This window comes from Siphateles boraxobius, unplaced genomic scaffold, assembly GCF_051911475.1.
Source record: "Siphateles boraxobius isolate OS27281-9 unplaced genomic scaffold, OSU_SipBor_1 11, whole genome shotgun sequence".
Lineage (NCBI taxonomy): Eukaryota > Metazoa > Chordata > Actinopteri > Cypriniformes > Leuciscidae > Siphateles > Siphateles boraxobius.
Window position 1 is genome coordinate 3,889,293 of NW_027508711.1, and position 19,904 is coordinate 3,909,196.

At 38.3% G+C, this 19,904-nt stretch overlaps 1 protein-coding gene across 1 annotated transcript; it reads right to left on the bottom strand.

Moving 5' to 3' along the window:
• Window positions 1-1,830: 1,830 nt before the first annotated feature.
• On the bottom strand, window positions 1,831-16,194 carry tbca (tubulin cofactor a). Its single transcript, XM_077194231.1, has 4 exons — window positions 16,012-16,194; window positions 6,113-6,218; window positions 4,933-5,019; window positions 1,831-2,131 (listed from the first exon to the last, which is right to left on the bottom strand). The coding sequence occupies exons 1-4, from the start codon at window positions 16,062-16,064 to the stop codon at window positions 2,051-2,053; spliced, it is 327 nt and encodes a 108-aa protein (XP_077050346.1). The 5' UTR covers window positions 16,065-16,194; the 3' UTR covers window positions 1,831-2,050.
• Window positions 16,195-19,904: the final 3,710 nt, after the last annotated feature.

Below are 19,904 nucleotides of genomic sequence, written 5' to 3' on the forward strand. Positions count from 1 at the left end.
GGTGCTCGGTTCCTCCGGTCGCGCGAGCAGGCTCAGGTAGCGCGCGCCCGCCGCCGCATCTCATGCTCCAATTAGAGGCGCTGCCCTCCGAACGGTCTCGATTAGACCGTGATTTATCCGAAAGAAATATAATTATGGCTCCAAATAAAATAATCAGCATTGAAGAGCGATTTCCTTAACGAGATGGAGCGGTTGGGTGTCACGGAGTGGCGGCGCCTCATTAGCGCTATAATGAGGCTTCGGGGTGAACCCGATAATTATCGAAATCTGTAGAATGAAGACCAAGCCAAATGGAACCCGAATTCATCTGCTCCTTCGGCTTTCAAAAAAAAAAAAAAAAAAAAAAAAAACCTAAAACACATTTTAAAACACACCGAATTAGGCGGAACTATAGATTTAGGAAATGCGATTCTGGGTTGTATAAACCCATGCAATTATTTGTAAGTGAGGAAACACCCCTTGAAAATGGACAAATTAATCACAACAGTGCATGCCTGGAGAAATAGATAGGCTGTTGAATATCTGCAAATATGGAAAAAAAATGTTCTTCAGATTGCCACGCAAGAGAAATATTTTGGAGAATTTACAAAAGTTCCATAAGTTAGGCCACTGCAAATTCTCGAATGAATCTAGTTTTTCCTTTAAGGAAAACGCTAGAGGGAACTTAATTGTTCTTAATATGCTTTGAGGCAACTTCAAACTGCTAGAAAAAAAATGGTGGCTCAAGTTATCTTTTCATTTTTAGATATAGGCCTATGATCCTAAAATGTATTTTAATCACACCCCAAAAAAATCACGGATTTTTTTATGTGGATCAATCATATTTAGTTCACACAACTGATGTTCCACTAACTTTTGACAATCACAGTGTCCACATTTTGTTAAAACATAAAATTCGTATTCCGAATTGGTTATTCGCTTTAAAATAGAGATTACGCCATCTTTCTTAAAAATAAAGTCACCTCGTTTGACATTTTGTTTAATAATGCGGTGACTTTATACGTGTTTAAATTTGACTTGAGTGTTTCAAATAGTATTTGGAACCATTGTAAAAAATAAAATCATTGAAATATTAAGTTATTATAAAGAACATATCTATATTGACTGAAGAGCTTTCCCCTGTGTGCTATATCTCAGTTCTGTCCAGAAAGGTTTTTTGTTCAGGATTTACTTTGATAATGCAGATTGTAATATCTGAGACCGGGAAAAGCTTGATGCAATCTTTCCCAAAGGACCAGAAACAGGCCCTCCATTATCAAATATTCATAGCCTAGGCCTACACAAAATACACCCAGAATTCAAATCATGTAATAATGTTGCACTGCAAAAATATATTTATGCACGCCATGTTACTCCAGCTAATAGGTCAAAGCATGTGCCACGTGCAGCTCAAGAGTCTCATGCTTGCATGAGAGAATCTGGCCAGCGGAGGTCAGTGTCCTTTCAGGAGAGCTGGAAATATGTTTTCATCATACATTTGTTTTTCCTGCTATACCCGTCTCCCTCTGCATGCAGGGAAGCAAAAGCCTGTCCATCAGGTTCACATTCTGCATTAATTAGGCTACTGCAGCCCTATATGAGAAGGGAAACATGTGGAATCTTATATGATAACTCAAGGCCTGCATTTTACATATAAAATTAAGCTTTGTGTATTCTTAAGTCTTAAACAACACGCACCTGCAGCAGGAATAAATGCGAAATGCTTACATGACATCAAAGACGTGTCACAATTTTTCCTGAAGCTATAATCTGTAAAGGTAAAACACAGTAATAGACTGGAGATGCTTCAATATTAGCTATACATTTATAATCAATGATGAAACGGAATGGTTTGAAATAATAAAAAGAAACTTTATTTCATGATTGTGTATATTTCATCACAGAAGGCTTAGGGGAAACAGTGTTATTAAATTATGAATCAATACAAAAATCAATGAAATGCAAACATAAGCAACCAGTAAACACATCGCCTTTCTTCAGAAGAAATGGAATGGACAGTTGTGATGTCGGTGTACGTCAGCGTCTGTGGGTGTTTGTTCCTCTGTGTCCATCATCCTTCCAGCTTGACTGACTCTAAAACTGTTCTGGCCTCCTTGAATTCTTCCGCTTCAGCCAGTTCCTCTTCTGTTTCCTGATAACAAAAATGTTTTAAAGTCACTATCTGGGCCTAATCATCTGGAGTTTATTAATGAATAAATAAGAGTTTATTAATGAATAAATATGGAGTCATATTTTGTTCATTACAAATAAATATAAATAAATGAACAAATAATATGAAGAAAATGATGCATCTTACAACTCTAGACATGTACAATAAATTCAAAGTACTGGATAGAAAATTTAATGAACTGATCATAATTATACCTCGTCTCACACATTCATTTCTTATCCAAAAATACTCACATTTTAAATAATAAAATGATGATTCATATTAAAATAATATGAACCAAACCTCAGATTTCTTGATGAACAGCATAATTTTAGTCATCAAATATATAATGAAATATTATGGCCTGGTTTCACAGTCAGTGTTAAGATTAGGGATGCACCGATACCACTTTTTAAGGGTCGAGTACGAGTACCGATATTTTTTTCCTGGTACTCGCCGATACCGATACCGATGCCTGTTGTACTGGGGGGTTTTCTCGTTTTATGTGGCAATTTTCTAAGAACAACACAATGAGACTAATGAACAAATCAGCATCTTTATTTTCAACAACTTAAATAAACTTAAAAAAATAAATCATTCTTATTGTGCTTATCACAAATTTTCAAAGCCCAAATTTCACAGTGTCCAATAACCTCCAAAGGGCAAAACCAAGGACATAATGAATGTAATTTTTACCTGCCTGTCACAAAGTTGTCAAAGTTCTAAAGAAATCACAGACAACAAGACAATCAAATTTGTCATAAAGTGCCAAAGAAATCACAGAACAAATGTTTAACATAACACTGAGTAACAATGTAATCACAGCCGAAAGTGTAAAGTGAAATATTAGAGTGTACTATTAAATCTAGCAACACTATAACTGCAGGAAGAGTGCTCATAAGAATTAAGAAATATTTAAGCTAAGGATCTACGTGAGGTATCGGTCTTTGGTATCGGGGTATTTTTACGAGTACGAGTACAAGTACATGAGCTTGGTATCGGGCCCGATACCGATACTGGTATCGGTATCGGTGCATCCCTAGTTAAGATTAAGCCAGGATTAGGCCTTAAAATATAATATATATATATATATATATATATATATATATATATATATATATATAACATGTATTTTAGTCTGGGACTAGGCTTAAGCTTTGTCTGTGAAACAAGGGGGGAAAAAAAGTTAACAGCCTTAAAATGACATAAATGCAAGTCTACAGAGAGGCTGAAAGAGTGGGAGTTTTCCATCCAGTTGCAGTTAGTAAATCAGATCACAGTAACACAATGAGAGAGACTAACTGCATCCCCAAATACAGCTAATCCACTCAGTGAACCTGTCAGAAAACACACACACAACCACCTCAGACAAACACACTCGCACACGTAACACAGTGTGAAAATGTAATGGAGGCAGTGAGAGGAGTAGGTCATATCAATGCTAATCGATCGACGACGGTTTCTATGGAGGCCATTGCCGTGACAACATTACTAATGAACTGAAATGAGTGCAGCACAGGACTGTGTGTGTGTGTGTGTGTGTGTGTGTGTATGTGTGTGTGTGAAGCCTCAGTGAGCTGGTGCACCTGACAGTAAGTTTTACGCTGACACAAAAAAAGTTGAGGGTTTGAAAAGCATTTTTATTGAAGCACACAACTATTGCAATGAGCTCTTTGAAATGCACCTGTGCCATCACAGATTTCCATTTCATCTCCCCGTTTTCTGTACAATAATGTGATCCCTGTAATCCTCTATTTCCCCTAAGAGTCAACAAACAGGAAGCTGATGGCCCGGTCTCGCCTGTACACATCTCACGAACAGACATCTTTCTCACACACGTAAACCTGCCATGTCACGACGCCCTGTGCTTAGCACTGATCCAAACACCTGTGATATGCCTGGACACATGTAATGTCCTTCTGTTCTGACAATTTTTGTAGTATTATGTTTCTTGTTGTATTTGTATTTGTCCACCGGAAGCCTCAGTACTAAAACAAATTCCTTGTGTGTGCAAGCACACTTGGCAATAAAGCTCTTTCTGATTCTGATTTTCAGCCTATGATTACCTTTTCTAGACAATATTAATTATTATACTTATTAGTTATTACTAATAAAAGTTATTACTTCTTTTTATGACTAACCATTTCCAGGGCTAGCAATGCAAGAAGACAAACTGTAACCCGTGCTGGCAAAATTTTTAAACGCAAGTTACTTATTACTGAAAAAAAAACTTCAAAATGAAGTTTGAAGAGACAGCAAAGTCAAATTAGAGAAAAATTGAGTTAGGTTCCATAATGTTACACATCAGAAGATTTTCCCCAACAGTTAACCAAACGTTTAAGACATAACGGATAATGTATACGTGAATACTCACCAATACAGATATTTTGAAATACTGTAGTTCTGTGTATATTGATTAAGACTCATCCCGTCGAGAATTCACTACGAATATTCACAAAGTTGGAATATTGCGCTTTATAACAATACCAAACTTGTGCTGAGGGGAAGTGAGAGAAGCGAGCTGAGAAAAACATTTTTCATGGACAAAGCAAAGGTTCTCCTCTCAGAAAACCCACAAATTATGATACTTTTAATGTTTGATTGCCATTTGGAGCATTGGGAATGCTAGACAAAGGCTTAATCAACAAATATTTTTCACATGCTTTGCCTTTTGTTTCAGGTTGATCAAAATTCGCAAACAAAAAGATTCAATGCATTATAAGCACCACTGAGTTCAAGTCTTTCAGGTAAGACAAACCTAAAAGAGTGTGTGTTATTCTCACCAACAGTTGTTGTAGGTCAGCGTGGGCCATAGCTAAACGGCGATGGCAGTCTGGGATCATCATTCTTGCCTCTTGCAACACCTCCACCTGTTTAAGACATTTTACCAGCCTTCTTAAAACCGAATAATTATTTCACATAAAATCCTCTCTGAGATTCAGAGAGAATTTTTGTATGTCTATAGCTTTAAACATTTGAAGGAGCACAATGGAAAAACTCAGAGTTTTCAGCTGCTGAAGGCCACACACTCAATGTCTAACACATGTACACTAGGTCATATCTCGCCCTTTAAAACAGCTGTATATGCAGAGAGAGAGAGAGAGAGAGAGAGAGAGAGAGAGAGAGAGAGAGAGAGAGAGAGAGAGAGAGAGAGAGAGAGAGAGAGAGAGAGAGAGAGAGAGAGAGAGAGAGAGAGAGAGAGAGGGGTCCACTACTCCTTGAGATCCTCTAAATTAGTAGCATGTGTTGTTAATTACAAAACTCCTCTAAAGTAACATAATGTCATTAATTTTGCATCAGCACATTAAAACCTGACCTCACCCACAGCGCTGCCACACTGAATCAGCTCTGTCTCTTTAACAGTTACCAAAGCAGTTTCTTTTAAGGCAGAACAACCAACTAGTACTAGCGCTCAGATATTAACTCAGTCTGACGACAGTGAATGTTCTACATCCAGGGAGTAAAATTAACTCATGCCAAGCGCTAAATGTGACTAAATTTGACTTTGTATTATTGGCCAGTTAGATGGTAACTGTATTGGTAACATAATCAGCTCTAAATAAATGTTACAGAATTCTGATATCAGTGATGAGAGTAATTCTTTAACCTCTGTGGAATATTTACCATCAACAGTTTATAAAGGATGCCTACATTTCTTTCGCTATGTTTCGTTGTTGACACGAGGAATATTTCTCACATTAAGCCACCAAAGAAAAAAAGAAGGGGACAAAAAAAAAGAGACCAAGAAAGCTCATATGATGCACAATAAATTGTGCTGTCTGTTAGAAACATGCAAATATTTTAATTAAAAATAAATAATAAGGCTAGTATGTCCCTGACTGGAGTTTTATAAAACATTGAACTTCCTCAGTTCTGGTCCCCCAAACCTAGTACTTTTAAAGTCCTTTGAATGAGTGAGTCTCATCAGGATGTGTGTTGTTTAAGGTGGTTTATTCTTCTTACCTGTTTCTTGATTACATACTCGTCTCCTGCCTCCGCCTTGAGACGCTCAATCTTCTCTTCCTGCTGCTTTGCCTCCTTTATGTACAACACCTCCTCTTTGGCCAAACTGAAAGAGAGAGAGAGAGAGAGAGAGAGAGAGAGAGAGAGAGAGAGAGAGAGAGAGAGAGAGAGCAAGAATGAGAATGGATAGCAAGGGGTGAGTTTTACTCAAATTCAATACTTATTTGTCCAGCCGATGCTGTCAGGAATTTACCGCCACAAAGTCAAACAATTAGCTAACTTGCAGATCACCCAAAATTCCAACATGGGCCCAAAACCAGAGAACCAACTTCTAATGCCCTGAAGTTTCACGTTACTAATCCATCTTTTTTTTTTAGTTGCATCTGTGACTTTACACAAATATAAACAATCATGCAGGTATATTTTTAATTAGGTTGAAATATACATGACAACTGAGATGTAGACAATATTGCTAAAATTGAACAAAAACACTACTGTTCAAACATTTGTGGTCCGTAAGATTTTTTTTAAAGAAATTAATACCTTTAATCAGCAAGGATACATTAAATTGATCAGCATATTAGAATGATTTCTAAAAGATCATGTGACACTGAAGACTCGAGTAATGATGCAGAAAATTCAGCTTTGCATCACAGTAATAAATTACATTTGAAAATGTATTCAAATAGAAAAGTTATTTTAAATTGTAATAATATTTCACAATATAATTGTTTTTACTGTATTTTTGATTAAATAAATGCAGCATTGGTGAGCAGAAGAGACTTCTTTCAAAAAAATTTTTTTTTTAAATCATACCAAGCCCAAATTTTTTGTTGTGCACTTACTAACAAAACTCACTATAAAAGGATAATTGCTTCCTATAAAAGGATCATATATCTTAAATGTTTATGTGACACATAAAATATTTTTGTGTAGAATTTCCAGTACATACTATGCGGTGATATATACCGCTACCGTGTCATAAAACGATTAAAGATTTCAGTCATCCCCTCGAGTCTATATAAATCACTAGTTAGCACTGTTAACTTTAAAACAACATAAACGGGTAAAACACACTTAGACAAAATAAAACAAAGGCATTAACAAACTTCTGATTCCCCACATAATTTCACCACAAGAACAAGCACATTCTATTGTAAACTGTCTCTACTTCCAGCATTTCCTACCTCCCAATTCTCTCTTCCTTAATGATTATCTACTGTCAGTCTCAGAAAAGCTGTATGCTTGTTAGCCACATCGCTAAACTGCACCAGCTACATCCTGATCGCTACGCTAATCTGTCTTTTAACTGCATCTGTCTCCCTCTCGCTCGCACACACTCACAAAGACACTGTACTGCCCCTACTAGGATTAATTGATCATCAATTTAGTCCCTAATTTGGACTAAGTCAGGTGGCAAATGGGCCACTTTTGCTTGATTGTTAGTGAAAACGCAGTGCGAGTACATTGATAAATTTTGATTATTTATCAATTATGGCCAAATGAACCAAACGCACTGAATAAATTCACGGCCTGATTGCCGTAATGGAGTTTGAAAATATCACTATTGATAATGATTCTAGCTAATAGCTGCTTTCCGTCTGCGGCCTGCTCGCTTGTCGGGACGACATGGCGTTGCGGAATTCATTTTTCATAAAATCAGCTGTGTATGTGTGTGTGTGTGTGTGTGTGTGTGTTAGACAGCCAGAAAAAGAGAGAGAGCACGAGATGCTTCTCCATTAATAAAACATACTGCCAGCCCGGGCCGCGTGCCATAAGAGTCGTCTCTGCCTGCGACGATATGTCATATTTTACGTCAATTACGCCGGTTTTAACAGGCTTCAATCACGACGTTCTGGTGCAATTCTTCACATATGCTCAAGGTAAGGCTTTCTCTGACACGTACGCAAAAAATTAGACCACGGGAAAAGGAATGGGGGTGCAACCAGCAAGGAAGCCAGAGGGGTGGAAAGATCGGGGTGTAGCATAATTCTAATAAAAGTGAGGGACAGGCTAATGAAAAAGTGTCATGCTGATGTTAATTTCTTGTATCTGCAGGGTGATGTGCGAGCTGCTTATAGCAGGGGCGGAGCTGGGAAGCTGTAAATGGGGCTGCCAGGGCTGCTTCCTTCAGCTTAATGGAAAAAGCATCTCTCTGGAAAATAGAGAAAAGAATTAGACTCGACACACACATTCTCTCCCCTCTAATACTGTATTTTTGATGCGGCGGGCCGGCGGCGAGACCCGGTGACAAAAGCAAATTACGCCTGTCATTTTATTAAGTGCATCCGCTGAGCTAGACCAGAAAACACAGACTGGAATACATCCCCAAAAAGAAGAAGAAAGTGAAGGGTAGAATGGGATGCTGGAAGACGGAGAATACGGTGAGATGCAAAATCGTCTGGCAGGTCGTTCAGACCAACGCCATCCAGTTTTCAAGGCCAAGACGAAGAGAAAATTCTGTAAAAATAGCTAAATTTCTTCATCGGATGAATATATTGGTAGTAAAATGGTGAAAAGTGGATGTTTTGTAAAAAAAAAATTTGTCCTAAATGCATAAGACTGCGGCTGAGGAGAGAATCCTACTGAGCTAGCAACATTTGGCATGAAATCCTGACCACTTGATAGGACATTTCAGGAACCCCCTTGAGGCTTTTGAAAACGTGGGATGTAGCTGAATGAGAGGGGCTTGACCTGGAGGTGGTAATTAACTGACATTACAAGCAACCACGTGTATTACAGCACTAGGTCTTATAGCACTGGAACTTCACCTCAGGCCACATCTACATTAATCCGGCGTTTTCGTTTCAAAACGCTATCCCCCGGCCTCCACACTAGCGTTTTCCAAAAGTTTCTCGTCCACACTGAAATGTCGCAAAATTCACCTTACTGAGCATGCGTAAACCCTCATTAAGGCTTACTGAGATCATACAGATGGAACAGGACATAACATTATCACACAATTCTTCTGGCAGGATCATTTTATTTAGCGAAACATCTCACCATTCACTGATGCATACAGGTCGCACTCACTCACCATTATATGTTTGGTCGGAGAGAGAAAGGCGCTTTCAAACGAAAACATTAGTGTGGACAAGGCCTCCGGATAACTCATTTGTCATTGGTGGAAAAGATTACCAGCACATTACAACACTGTTAGTGTTAATATTCTAGCTGAACGTACTGATAACCACAATAATACCCCTATTTTTGATAAATCGTTTTTTTTTTATGTAGTCGAATTGATATTGATTCTCAAAAACATCGAATTGATCTATTTTCTGTACTTTTTTCTGTAACATTGAACGTATCATCTGATTGATGTTAATCATATATTACTAGTCTTCTCCACTACACGTTATCCTCTTATTTACCTTGCACGATGTCAAGTCAAGTCACCTTCATTTATAAAGCGCTTTTAACAGTATGGACCGCTTCAAAGCAGCTTTACAGTGATAACAGAAATTACCGTAACGGTTTGGTTAGGCTTTACCACAGCTCTAGGACAAAGTTATTGTCCAGCTAAAGATAGTCTTGATTGACTCACTTCAATTGCGAAGATCATTAGTTATTAACTTAGGGGCCGCAAACTAGAGGTCTTCACGGGTCCAAAAATTAATGCCCGTACCGGAAGAGACCCGTAATGTGCTACACCGAACCGACCCGGACCCGTCTATTATTTCAAAAGTTGGACCCGGACCCGTGTAGATCCGAGAAATGCCATAAATGTACTGCCCGGACCCGACCTGGACCCGTCTATTATTTGAAAACTGGACCCGAACCCGGCGGGAAGACACAAACCCGACTGGACCCGATTGTCACATATTATTTCACACAAGTTGCGAAAAATAAAACTTTTTGTCTTACCTAATTTTAGTAGCCGTCGTCTCACTTCCTTGTAACGTTACCTGACTGACTGTGATGCATTACAATCCACCGACAAGAAATTTCTATCCGTGTTATTTCTCTCGTTATTCCAAGCTTAATCCACTCATTATTTCAGCTTTAAAAGTCCATTTGATGTCACAGTGATGGATGACAAATGCAACTTTGCACATGTACATTCTGACTCGAGTTAACTCGCATAATAACTTTAACTGTTTGCCCTTTTGAACTATAATAACGATTGCTCGTTCAGTGCCATGGCCGCTGACGTTATTTATTTGCTATCATATCTGTGCTCTGCATTGAGTCTGAATCTGACCACCAAAACTTTAAGATTAAACAAGACGGTTCATTTATATTATAAAAATGGGAGAAAATGTAAAGCGCGGTTTGGCGGAAGCTCTGGTTGCCATAGAAACATGACACGCGCTTGAGACTGCACATGCGCGCTAGCTGGATGGATCAACCTAAAATATGTTTTTTAATGCAATTTGAGCGTCATAGAAAACATTTATGTGACAGTTCACCTCAGATTTTGTTGCTGATTTGAATATTATCAATGTATTACACATGTTAAACAGACCCGGGACCCGAAGTAATAGATTCGGACCCGACCCGGACCCGGCTGACCATTTAAAATATAGACCCGAACCCGTACAGGTCCCGGGTCGACGGGTCTCGGGTGCACTGTGAAGACCTCTACCGCAAACCCCACACCGTTCTAACAGAAAAACCCCTAACGCGTTCTGGCAGCCCTTCCGCACCAAACAGTGCCGGGGTCTCAAAAGGCACTCCTTGAAATAGGTTCGAAGGTGAAAACAATTATCCGTTTTCTCTGCGCAAACCTCAAAAACGCAAACCAGCGGAAATGCAGACGGTGCGCACATGCGCATCATGTGTTCAGTCGATAGGTATGCATGTCTGAATGTGCGCAGGCATGTAGTCCTTCACAAATCAACCCTCAACAAACTACTTGTCTGGCCTTAAAATTTTATAATACATAAATTGTCGCGTCTGCTTAGCCATGCGACCCGGAATTATCCCGACAACGTTTTATCTGTACAGAGGTAAAAGGAAGGAGGCCTTCACAAGGGAGAGACTGGATGACACTTTAGGACTGCGCTGTCGTGTCCACGCGGTGGTCCTTCCTCACATCTAGATACGGCGGACTGCGGTAAACCTCGGGATAAACAGAGAGACTAATATTAGCTTAGACGCCATCTTTCTTATGATGTACCAGTACATCAGGATTTATAGGAAGTGTTCCCGGTCCTGGCAAATCAAAACTATGCATAGCGCGTCAAATTCGCGTCTACCGCGTCTAGTTTGACGCTTGACCACTTTGTGTTAATTCGCGCGTCAAAAAAACAAAAGTTTGAAGTGAAATTTACGCGCGTCAGAGGCGAAAGTTTCAATAGTTTCGAACCCCGTTGGCGACCATCTTTTTACAAGATGTCTGTTGTTGGTGGGTCATTTATCGAGAGAGTCACCGCTCTATATTTGCTCTGAAGAGCAGAACAGCAGCGTAGGGATCATCATCGCCGTATTTGAATCCACCAGACCCTTCGTAGGCGAACCCAGTTCGGCGAGTTTCCCCATGTGCTCCAGGAGCTGCGCCTGGATGACGGCCGCTTTCAGCGTTCCTTCCGCCTGTCCCGCGCCCAGTTCAATGACCTGCTGTCCCGCATCGGAGCGAGGATCACCCTCACCCTCACCCACCTAATCTGTAATTTATTTTTGTTTTGATGATAAATGGAGCCAGCCTAGGCTACTACAAAAGTGATTAAACTGTCCTGGGTTTTTTTTCCCCCCTCACACAACACTGTCCAGACACGAACTATGTTCTTGCACTAAAGTATGTTGTTTCTCTTTACATTAGAACAATAATTCTATATATGATCTAGATTAGATATGAAATAAATAGCATACAAAATTAATGTCTCATATATTAAAATCAAGTTATGATGTGGTAAAATATTTGCTTCACCACGTGAGAGCAGCAAGCTGGCTCCTGATTGGTTAAAGCGGCGCGAATTTGACGCAGAAGTTCTGATTTTTCAACTCGGGCGGCAGACTTGAATTCGCGGCAAACGCGGAATGCACAAAAAGCACTAAATAAATAATTCGCGCGTAACGCGCCATATGCTCAATTCGCGCGAATTCGCGTCTACCGTGCCGCGCTCTACGCCTCATTTGAGCCGCAGGAATTGTTTACGCGCATAACGCGTCTTTGCATTGACTTAACATTGAAATCACTCGTGCTAGACGCTCTATTCGCGTTCGGTGTGAACGCACCATTACATTGAATTATAGAAGTATATAATGTGTTATGTCTATGCTAAGCCAAAGAGATGTTTTTAGTCTAGATTTGAACTGACAGAGTGTGTCTGCTTCCCGGACAATGTTAGGAAGATTATTCCAAAGTATTGGTGCTAAATAGGAAAGAATCCATCGCCAGCAATTGATTTTGATATTCTAGGTCAGAGGTCTTCAATCCTGCTCCTGGAGGGCCACTGTCCTGCAGAGTTTAGTTCCAACCTGCTTCTGCACACCTGCCTTTGTATATTCAAGCGATCCTGAAGAGCTTGATGAGCTGATTCAGGTGTGTTTGATTAGGGGATTGAAGACCCTTGTTCTAGGTATTATCAACTGGCCGGGATTTTGAGATCAAAATAGATGTGAAGGACTAAATGTGTTAAGAGCACAAGTACTGTGGATCTAAACCATTTAGTACTTTCTAAGTAATCAGCAATATTAAAAAATGTATATGATGTTTAATAGGGAGCATATGTAGTTTTGACAGAACCGGGCTAATAGTCATACTTCCTGGTTCTGGTAAGAAGTCTAGCTGCTGCGTTTTTACAGCGGGAACCCAGTCATTTCTTCAATGCTTAATATGGCGGTTGCAGGTGCACCTTTCAGCGTGAAAGACGCTCTGGACAGTTGAAGGAACTGTCAGTGACCCGAGATCGGGCCAGTGCTGCATGGACAATAAAGTTTATCAGTTGCTTGCGTTTTCAAGCCTTGCCAATTTAACAATTCAAGCACAAGAAGACAAGAAAGAGAACTCGTGAGCACTGTCTGAGAAGTTGTGTGCGCACAGAAAGCTGTACGTCTGTGCAAATAATAAAAGGAATACTCTTTCACGTCTCTTTGCGCTTGAATGGACAAATTCACACAAATTTATCTCAAAATGCTCACTTTGGCGAGTATCCTAGTAAATATAGCTTATTATGTCTTAAGTAAATGTAAACCGTAGAGAGAGAAAACGCATGTGTATCAGTATATTGGATCCATGCATTGTCCTTAAAGTAACAGCATCCTATTATTCCTGCTGCTATATCGGTTTATAATGTTAATTAAACAACAAAGACAAAGAAATCAATCACTGCTCTTCACTAAATAACTTTTGTAACTTTAATAAGGATTAATCTTTAATTTATACAGTGAATATTATATGCAGTTGTTGTTTTACATTTAATTACTTTATTCAATTTCTGAACCTGAAAACTACCTTTAGACCTACCTGAACGGATTATTTAATTTGTATCTTCTTTTCTATTGTACATATTTATTTGTGCTATTGCTTGTAGTTTTATTTTCTCTAATCAAATTAGATGGATAATCGAATTGAGATCTGCTGAATCCGAATCGAATAGGGATATCTGTATCGATACCCAGCCCTAAATAATACAGGTAGTTAAACATTACATTATGAGTCAGAGATCATCTTGAGTGGGCTGATTTTAAAAATGTATAATTTTTACTTCAGCCTTTTTCTGTAAAAAAATCTAATTTTTTTTAAAGTGCAGTATATTGTTTTAACCAATATATTGCCCAACACACTAGCCTATATATTGGCCAAACCAGTCAAATGGCAGATTTTTGGCCATTTTGAGATTTTTAATGTTGCCCCGTTCCTAAAATCTTTTGCCAGCCTTGTCAATGGATAATGCACATTTAGTACAGTTTTCATTTAAGGATTTGGTAGACACTTTTTTTCCCCCTTCTAAGTGACATACATTGCATATAAAATATGCATTTGATCAGTTCTTGTATTCCCTGAGAATCAAACCCATGACCTTGGTGTTGCAAGCACCATGCTCTACTGAGTTTTGAAATTCTGCAATTTTGAAAGTTGGTCACTAAAACAAAGTAAATGCTCCATATTCTGAATGGTCCAAGGAGCCACTGTTTACACACAAATGGACAGAGCAATGCATTTCAACATCAAAACTGATATTCAGTCTGTCCTATTGACAGTATCAGCAATAATGCTTTCTATATATCAGCGTTATTTAAAAAACAAAGTTACATAAAGGCCAAGCTTAGAGCAAACATACAAACAGACTTGAAATGAGTAAACCAGGAGACCATCAAGAAGCCCACAGCTCACAGCTCTGACAAATGAAGAAATGCAATTCAGCAATACAGCGTTCAAAGGTGGACAAAATCAATTATCTGACCTGGAGCTGAGAAGCCCCGTTCTGAGTGAACCACAGAGGCCTGCGCTCACATGGGGAGAGAAATCTGAGAGAAATCTATAGGACCTAAAGACCCAGCTGAAAGAAAACAAAGCAACTCGCACCGCTCTAATCGATACAAAGGCTGGACCGTCCACACCGAGAGCAGAAAACAGATGGGAAATCCAGAAGAAACATGTCTCGGAGACACGAACGATGTGTCTGCCATCGCTGGGCCTAACAGCAGGAATGTTCCATCATAAAACCATCAATTGACACCAACGGTGCCGATGCAATAAGCAAATTCAGCATAAATGAACTCAGACACCAAGACGTGATTGGTCCCTCATGTGAACATCAGCAGAGTTTGACAGGCCAAACGTTCGGTTCTTATTGCGGCGTGGCTCATTACGATGTCGTCTCCTGTTTTGGCATGATGTGCGAGTTGTTTCCTAACCCTCTCACTTTCTCAATCCCACTGAGAATCATTCGCACACTTCCATTACCAGCCCCTATCAAACAGGCCCATCTCAATCAGGCCCTCATCTGGTCAATCAATGCAAACAGCAGTCAGGTGGGGATTGCAGGGAAGAGCAGAGAAAAGGAGGGGATGAAGAGAGGATGAGACGAGAACAGAGACACTCGCAGAACACAAATGACCAACTTTAATACGAGTCTAACATTCGTTAAGTGAATTTTAGACTCTTCTGGTCTTACAGGGGACTGTATAAATAAGCCATGTCAATATCTGATGCTATAAAGTTTATACTTTTCATGTTAAATTCAAAAATAAAGTAAAAACATCCGTGTCGTCGCGCTCTCTCTCTCTCTTTCATATATACATATACATATATATATACACACATACATATTTTGCATGAACTTTTATACTTTTTTTACATAATTTCTTTAATTTAACAAGAAAATATATTCATAAATGTATAAAATATATTTTCTATAAATATAAATTAAATAATATATATTATTCATTTGTATGTATGTGTGTTAGTGTGTGATATATTTATATATATATATATATATATATATATGTGTGTGTGTGTGTGTGTATATGTATACATAAAATGCTGTAAATTAATTTGAGCTACAAACCAACGTGTTAATGATTACGATAATTAATTAAATAACATGATAGTTTGCAATATCAAGTAGCATAACAAACTGTTTTCTTTAATTGTAGTCTAGATAAACACATGCTTGCTTGATAAGGTTAGGTATATAAATGTCTATTACACTTGGCATTAACACAGCCTCTAATTCTTCATTCAATACCTCATTTTGAATTCAGACTAACTTATGCTTTAGTCTATTGGCCTCATAACATCCACATACAAACTAACAAATATCTAACAAAAACCCTTATTTGAACTTGACATCTGGACAATGCTATAACACCTGTCACAGCAGCGGGCTATATTTACAGCTTCTGCCGCAGAGGCCTCTCATCTTCCGCGTTACGCCTGTAAAGTGACGCGGTGAACCTGCGGCCTTAACGTCGCACATAAAAGAATCCTGATTATTCCGAATTCTTACCGTTTAACCACACCGGTCTTGATTTTTATTTGTCGTATTCTTGGATCCGCCATTGTCCGTGTTGTTTTTAATAGTACAAACAGAAAGAAAAGGGGATAAATGTGCGAGTGCTTAGATAGTAATAAGAGAAGCGCGCAGCTGAGATTAGCCTGATAGCACAGTGACACACCAACACACAACAGAAACGAGATCGCGCATGCGTAGATAAAGCAGCCCATGTGACAGCAGTTCAAAGATAAAAAAAAAGAAAGGAAATGTATATGTTGTTTTTAGTACATTTTATAATGAAATTTATATAAAAAAAGGTGATACAAATATTTAAATACTACACTAAAAGTAGATTTAGGGGTATCATTGTTATATTATTATTTTTTAATTGTAGTCTGCAATACAGGCAAAGGATTATGCAAATATCGCTACCATAGTATTACATGGTATAATGGTTTTTTTCTGTTACTGATTATTACTCAATCTGTTATTTTCATATTAGCCTGTACATGTAGCCCAAACCATATGTTGCTATTATTAATAGTTGTTACTGTTAACTATAATAATTAAACATTTAACTGACCTATATGCGAACAGACCTGTTAATTACGGCATAAATTATATTATTGGCCTACAGCTGTCTTAATTATGTATGTGAGTTAGGCTTAAAAATAATAACAGACTATTTTTAGTAATAATAAATGAATGTATATATAGCCTATTATTATTTGACTTTAATTCTTGCTGGTGATGTTCCCGGGCTGGACTGTGTGGAGGTCTCCGTGTGATCTACTCCCCACAGCCACTGGAAGCAGAGTGGACATCATAGACACTTCGATTGCCGGAGGTAATGTTTTCGACTGGAGCAGGTAAAGTGAGATATGTCACACGTGTCAGGAGTTGTCAAACTGCAGACAACGCGCCGGGAATGATGAATGTCATCACCACCGGAGCCCAAGAGCTGAGATAGGCCTACCGGTCCTCCGTCACCCGGGTAACCTAGAAAGACTGCATGCGAAGCAGGACTGTCCGGTGAAGATTGAGACGCGCGTGATTCATGATCATATCGCTAAATCGACTCAATTATGGTTATTGATCATAAAAAGGGTCGGGTGTAGTAAAAGAGCTGGATACCATCAGGATAAAACAACCTTGCACTGGCCTCCAGTCCAATAGAATCCGCAATTTACCAAAATAAATAAATTAATATTATATTCGTTTTGCCCATAATTTATCAATTTATTTAGGCATACACACATATGTAGGCTATATACACACTATGCACTGTCACACTATAACATATGTATAAGTTCACCACCAACAAAATGCTGATCTATTATTCTATTCAAGGTTTTAATCAAATGTGGATTACGGAATTGATCAATGCAAACCCATATTGTTTAACCAGATCAGAGGTGGTTATATATTTAGGTTTTATTAGCCATTATATTTTATGCTATATTTAAAAACCATCAAATGTCATTTTAATCATATAGTGCTTTACATGAAACAGATGTTTCATTACATGACTAAATTATTTAGCAATAAATATCACTGTTATTTTCATGTTAGCTTAGCTTTGTGGTAATAAGCATGAAAATATCAGTGATATTTATTGCAAAATAATTTAGTCACGTAATATTGATGTTATGCAAATCAGACATGTCTGAATTCTATCTGCTGTATGAAAAATATATGCACATAATTTTTCAAATATGATTCATATAGTGCATCTAAATTAACTAATTTTTTCATTTTTTATTCAGTCAAAAATAGTATTTAGTATGAAAGAATCAATCTGCAATAGTTACACCAGGTCAAAGGTCAAATAACTTCTTGAGATACAACTGCACATTGTCACTTTTTTAGTAGATTTAGTCTAGATAGCAGATATTATTGACTGGCAAAGCGCCAAAATGGTGTTCAGACTCTTTGATCAGAGGGGAATGGTGAATTAAACTGCAATCCAATGCACTGAAAATGTCCAAAAAGCTCCTAAGTGCTGCATGCGATTGAGCCGTATACTTGCCATTGATATTGTTTACTGCAATAATCATTTACTCTGATTCCAGCTTATACGCCATTCATTCACAAATTACCGTGCTTAATGAGAAACTAAACCATCGGGCTTCTGAATTCCCACCATTTTATGTTTGCTTTTATTGCTTGGACACTTTCTACAAGGGACCAGAGGAAAATAATTGCAGGCTTATTAGATGATTTGACTTTAATGAAATAAATAAATAAAATAAACTATCATTAACTCCGGTTCCAGGAGGTTAGAAGGGGAGAAAAAATACTTATTCATTCTCACTGCTACCGGAACGACCTAATGATGTAGGATTTCAGATTTGTCACGCCTTAATGCGATTCATTATATCTAAAAGTGACTTCAAAAAGCCTAGATATTACCTTGTCTAATACATTTTTCTTCCCTGATAAGGGGCCACCCGTGCTCCGGTCTGATGTGACAGACGTTATTATCAGGTGGGCCTACTAAAACTGGCCCCTGAGCTGAAATAAAACTTTAAAAAAAGAGCCGTTTTTCTTTCTTTCCCTCTACCTCTTTCTCTGACTCGTTGATTATTGGTATTTTCCTAGTTTTCCAAACTAATAAGTGGCACTATCAAGCATTTGGAAGCGCCCAGAGAGCCGCAGACAAGCTGCTGGGCCTAATTGATATTGAGCGAGTCGCGGGGAGGCTGAACGGGGCCACTGCTGGCTAATTTGCAGTTTAATCAGCGTCAGTAATGAGAGCAGCTGATTAGCGCTGCCTGGAAATAAAAGAGAGTTACAAGGAACGTCTGTCAGAGTCCGGTGATAATTCAGGACTAATTGTGGTGATTAGAGCAAACTGGATGACTTTGGAGTTTTCAAAAGCAGTGTGTGTGCGTGTGTATCTAAACTGCACTTGCCTTCAACAAAGGCCCCCCTTTCTAATATTCAATTAAACATTTAATAATGTAAATCAATGTTCAAAAGCATGAAGAATGTCTGTCATACCAGACAGTATATTTGATCACATAAACCCAATAGTGGCTAATTCATTTACTGACTAGCCCACATAAAACAAAGCAGTGATGTGCATCTGTTTCTGAACACCTCCGCTGGCTCTCTCTCTCTTTCTTTTTTTTTCTTCTCCTGAAGGCTTTTTACCATGAATTTCATGTTTGTTTGACAAAAAAGTACTCACTGTGGGAATTTATGTCATGCCATGTTAATTAGTAAGTACATTTTATTTAAACATAACATTTAAAAACAACAAAGCTAAAGTGCTGAACATAAATAAGAATACAATGCAATACAAAAATATAAAACAATACAAAGAATACTTAAAATGCCTGGGAGTAAAGATACATTTTAGCCTATATCATTTTAGAAGGTGTAAGGCGGAGGTCAAGTGGCAGCAGATTTCATAAGCTAGTGGAGGCAACCGAAGAATCTATCACCCTTAGTTTTTAGACGTGATTAGGAAATACAATAATGCCATGCCAGAAAATCTTAAAGGCCTATGTATAGGGGGATACGAAGATCTTTCATATAAGATGGAGCCATTAAGAACTTTAAAATCAACAACAAAATCTGAACTGGATCCTAAAATGGAGTGGAAGCCAATGGAGTAGGGCTAGGGCTAGAAAGTGGGGTGACAGTCATATTTCTTTGCCCTAGTTAACAGCCATGCAGTTTTATTTTAAACCATCAGAGTGCGAGAATGAGGAAGCAATCTCGACATGAAGTAATTCAATTGAAGAAATAACCTTCTCCAAATCTTGAAAAGACAAAGAGGTTTTAAGTTTCTAAATAATTCATAATTGGTAAAAAAAAAAAAAAAAAAACTATTTTTAACAGAATTAATTGCTTGTTTAAGCAAAAATCCGGAGTCCAGAATGACACCAGGTGTTCTT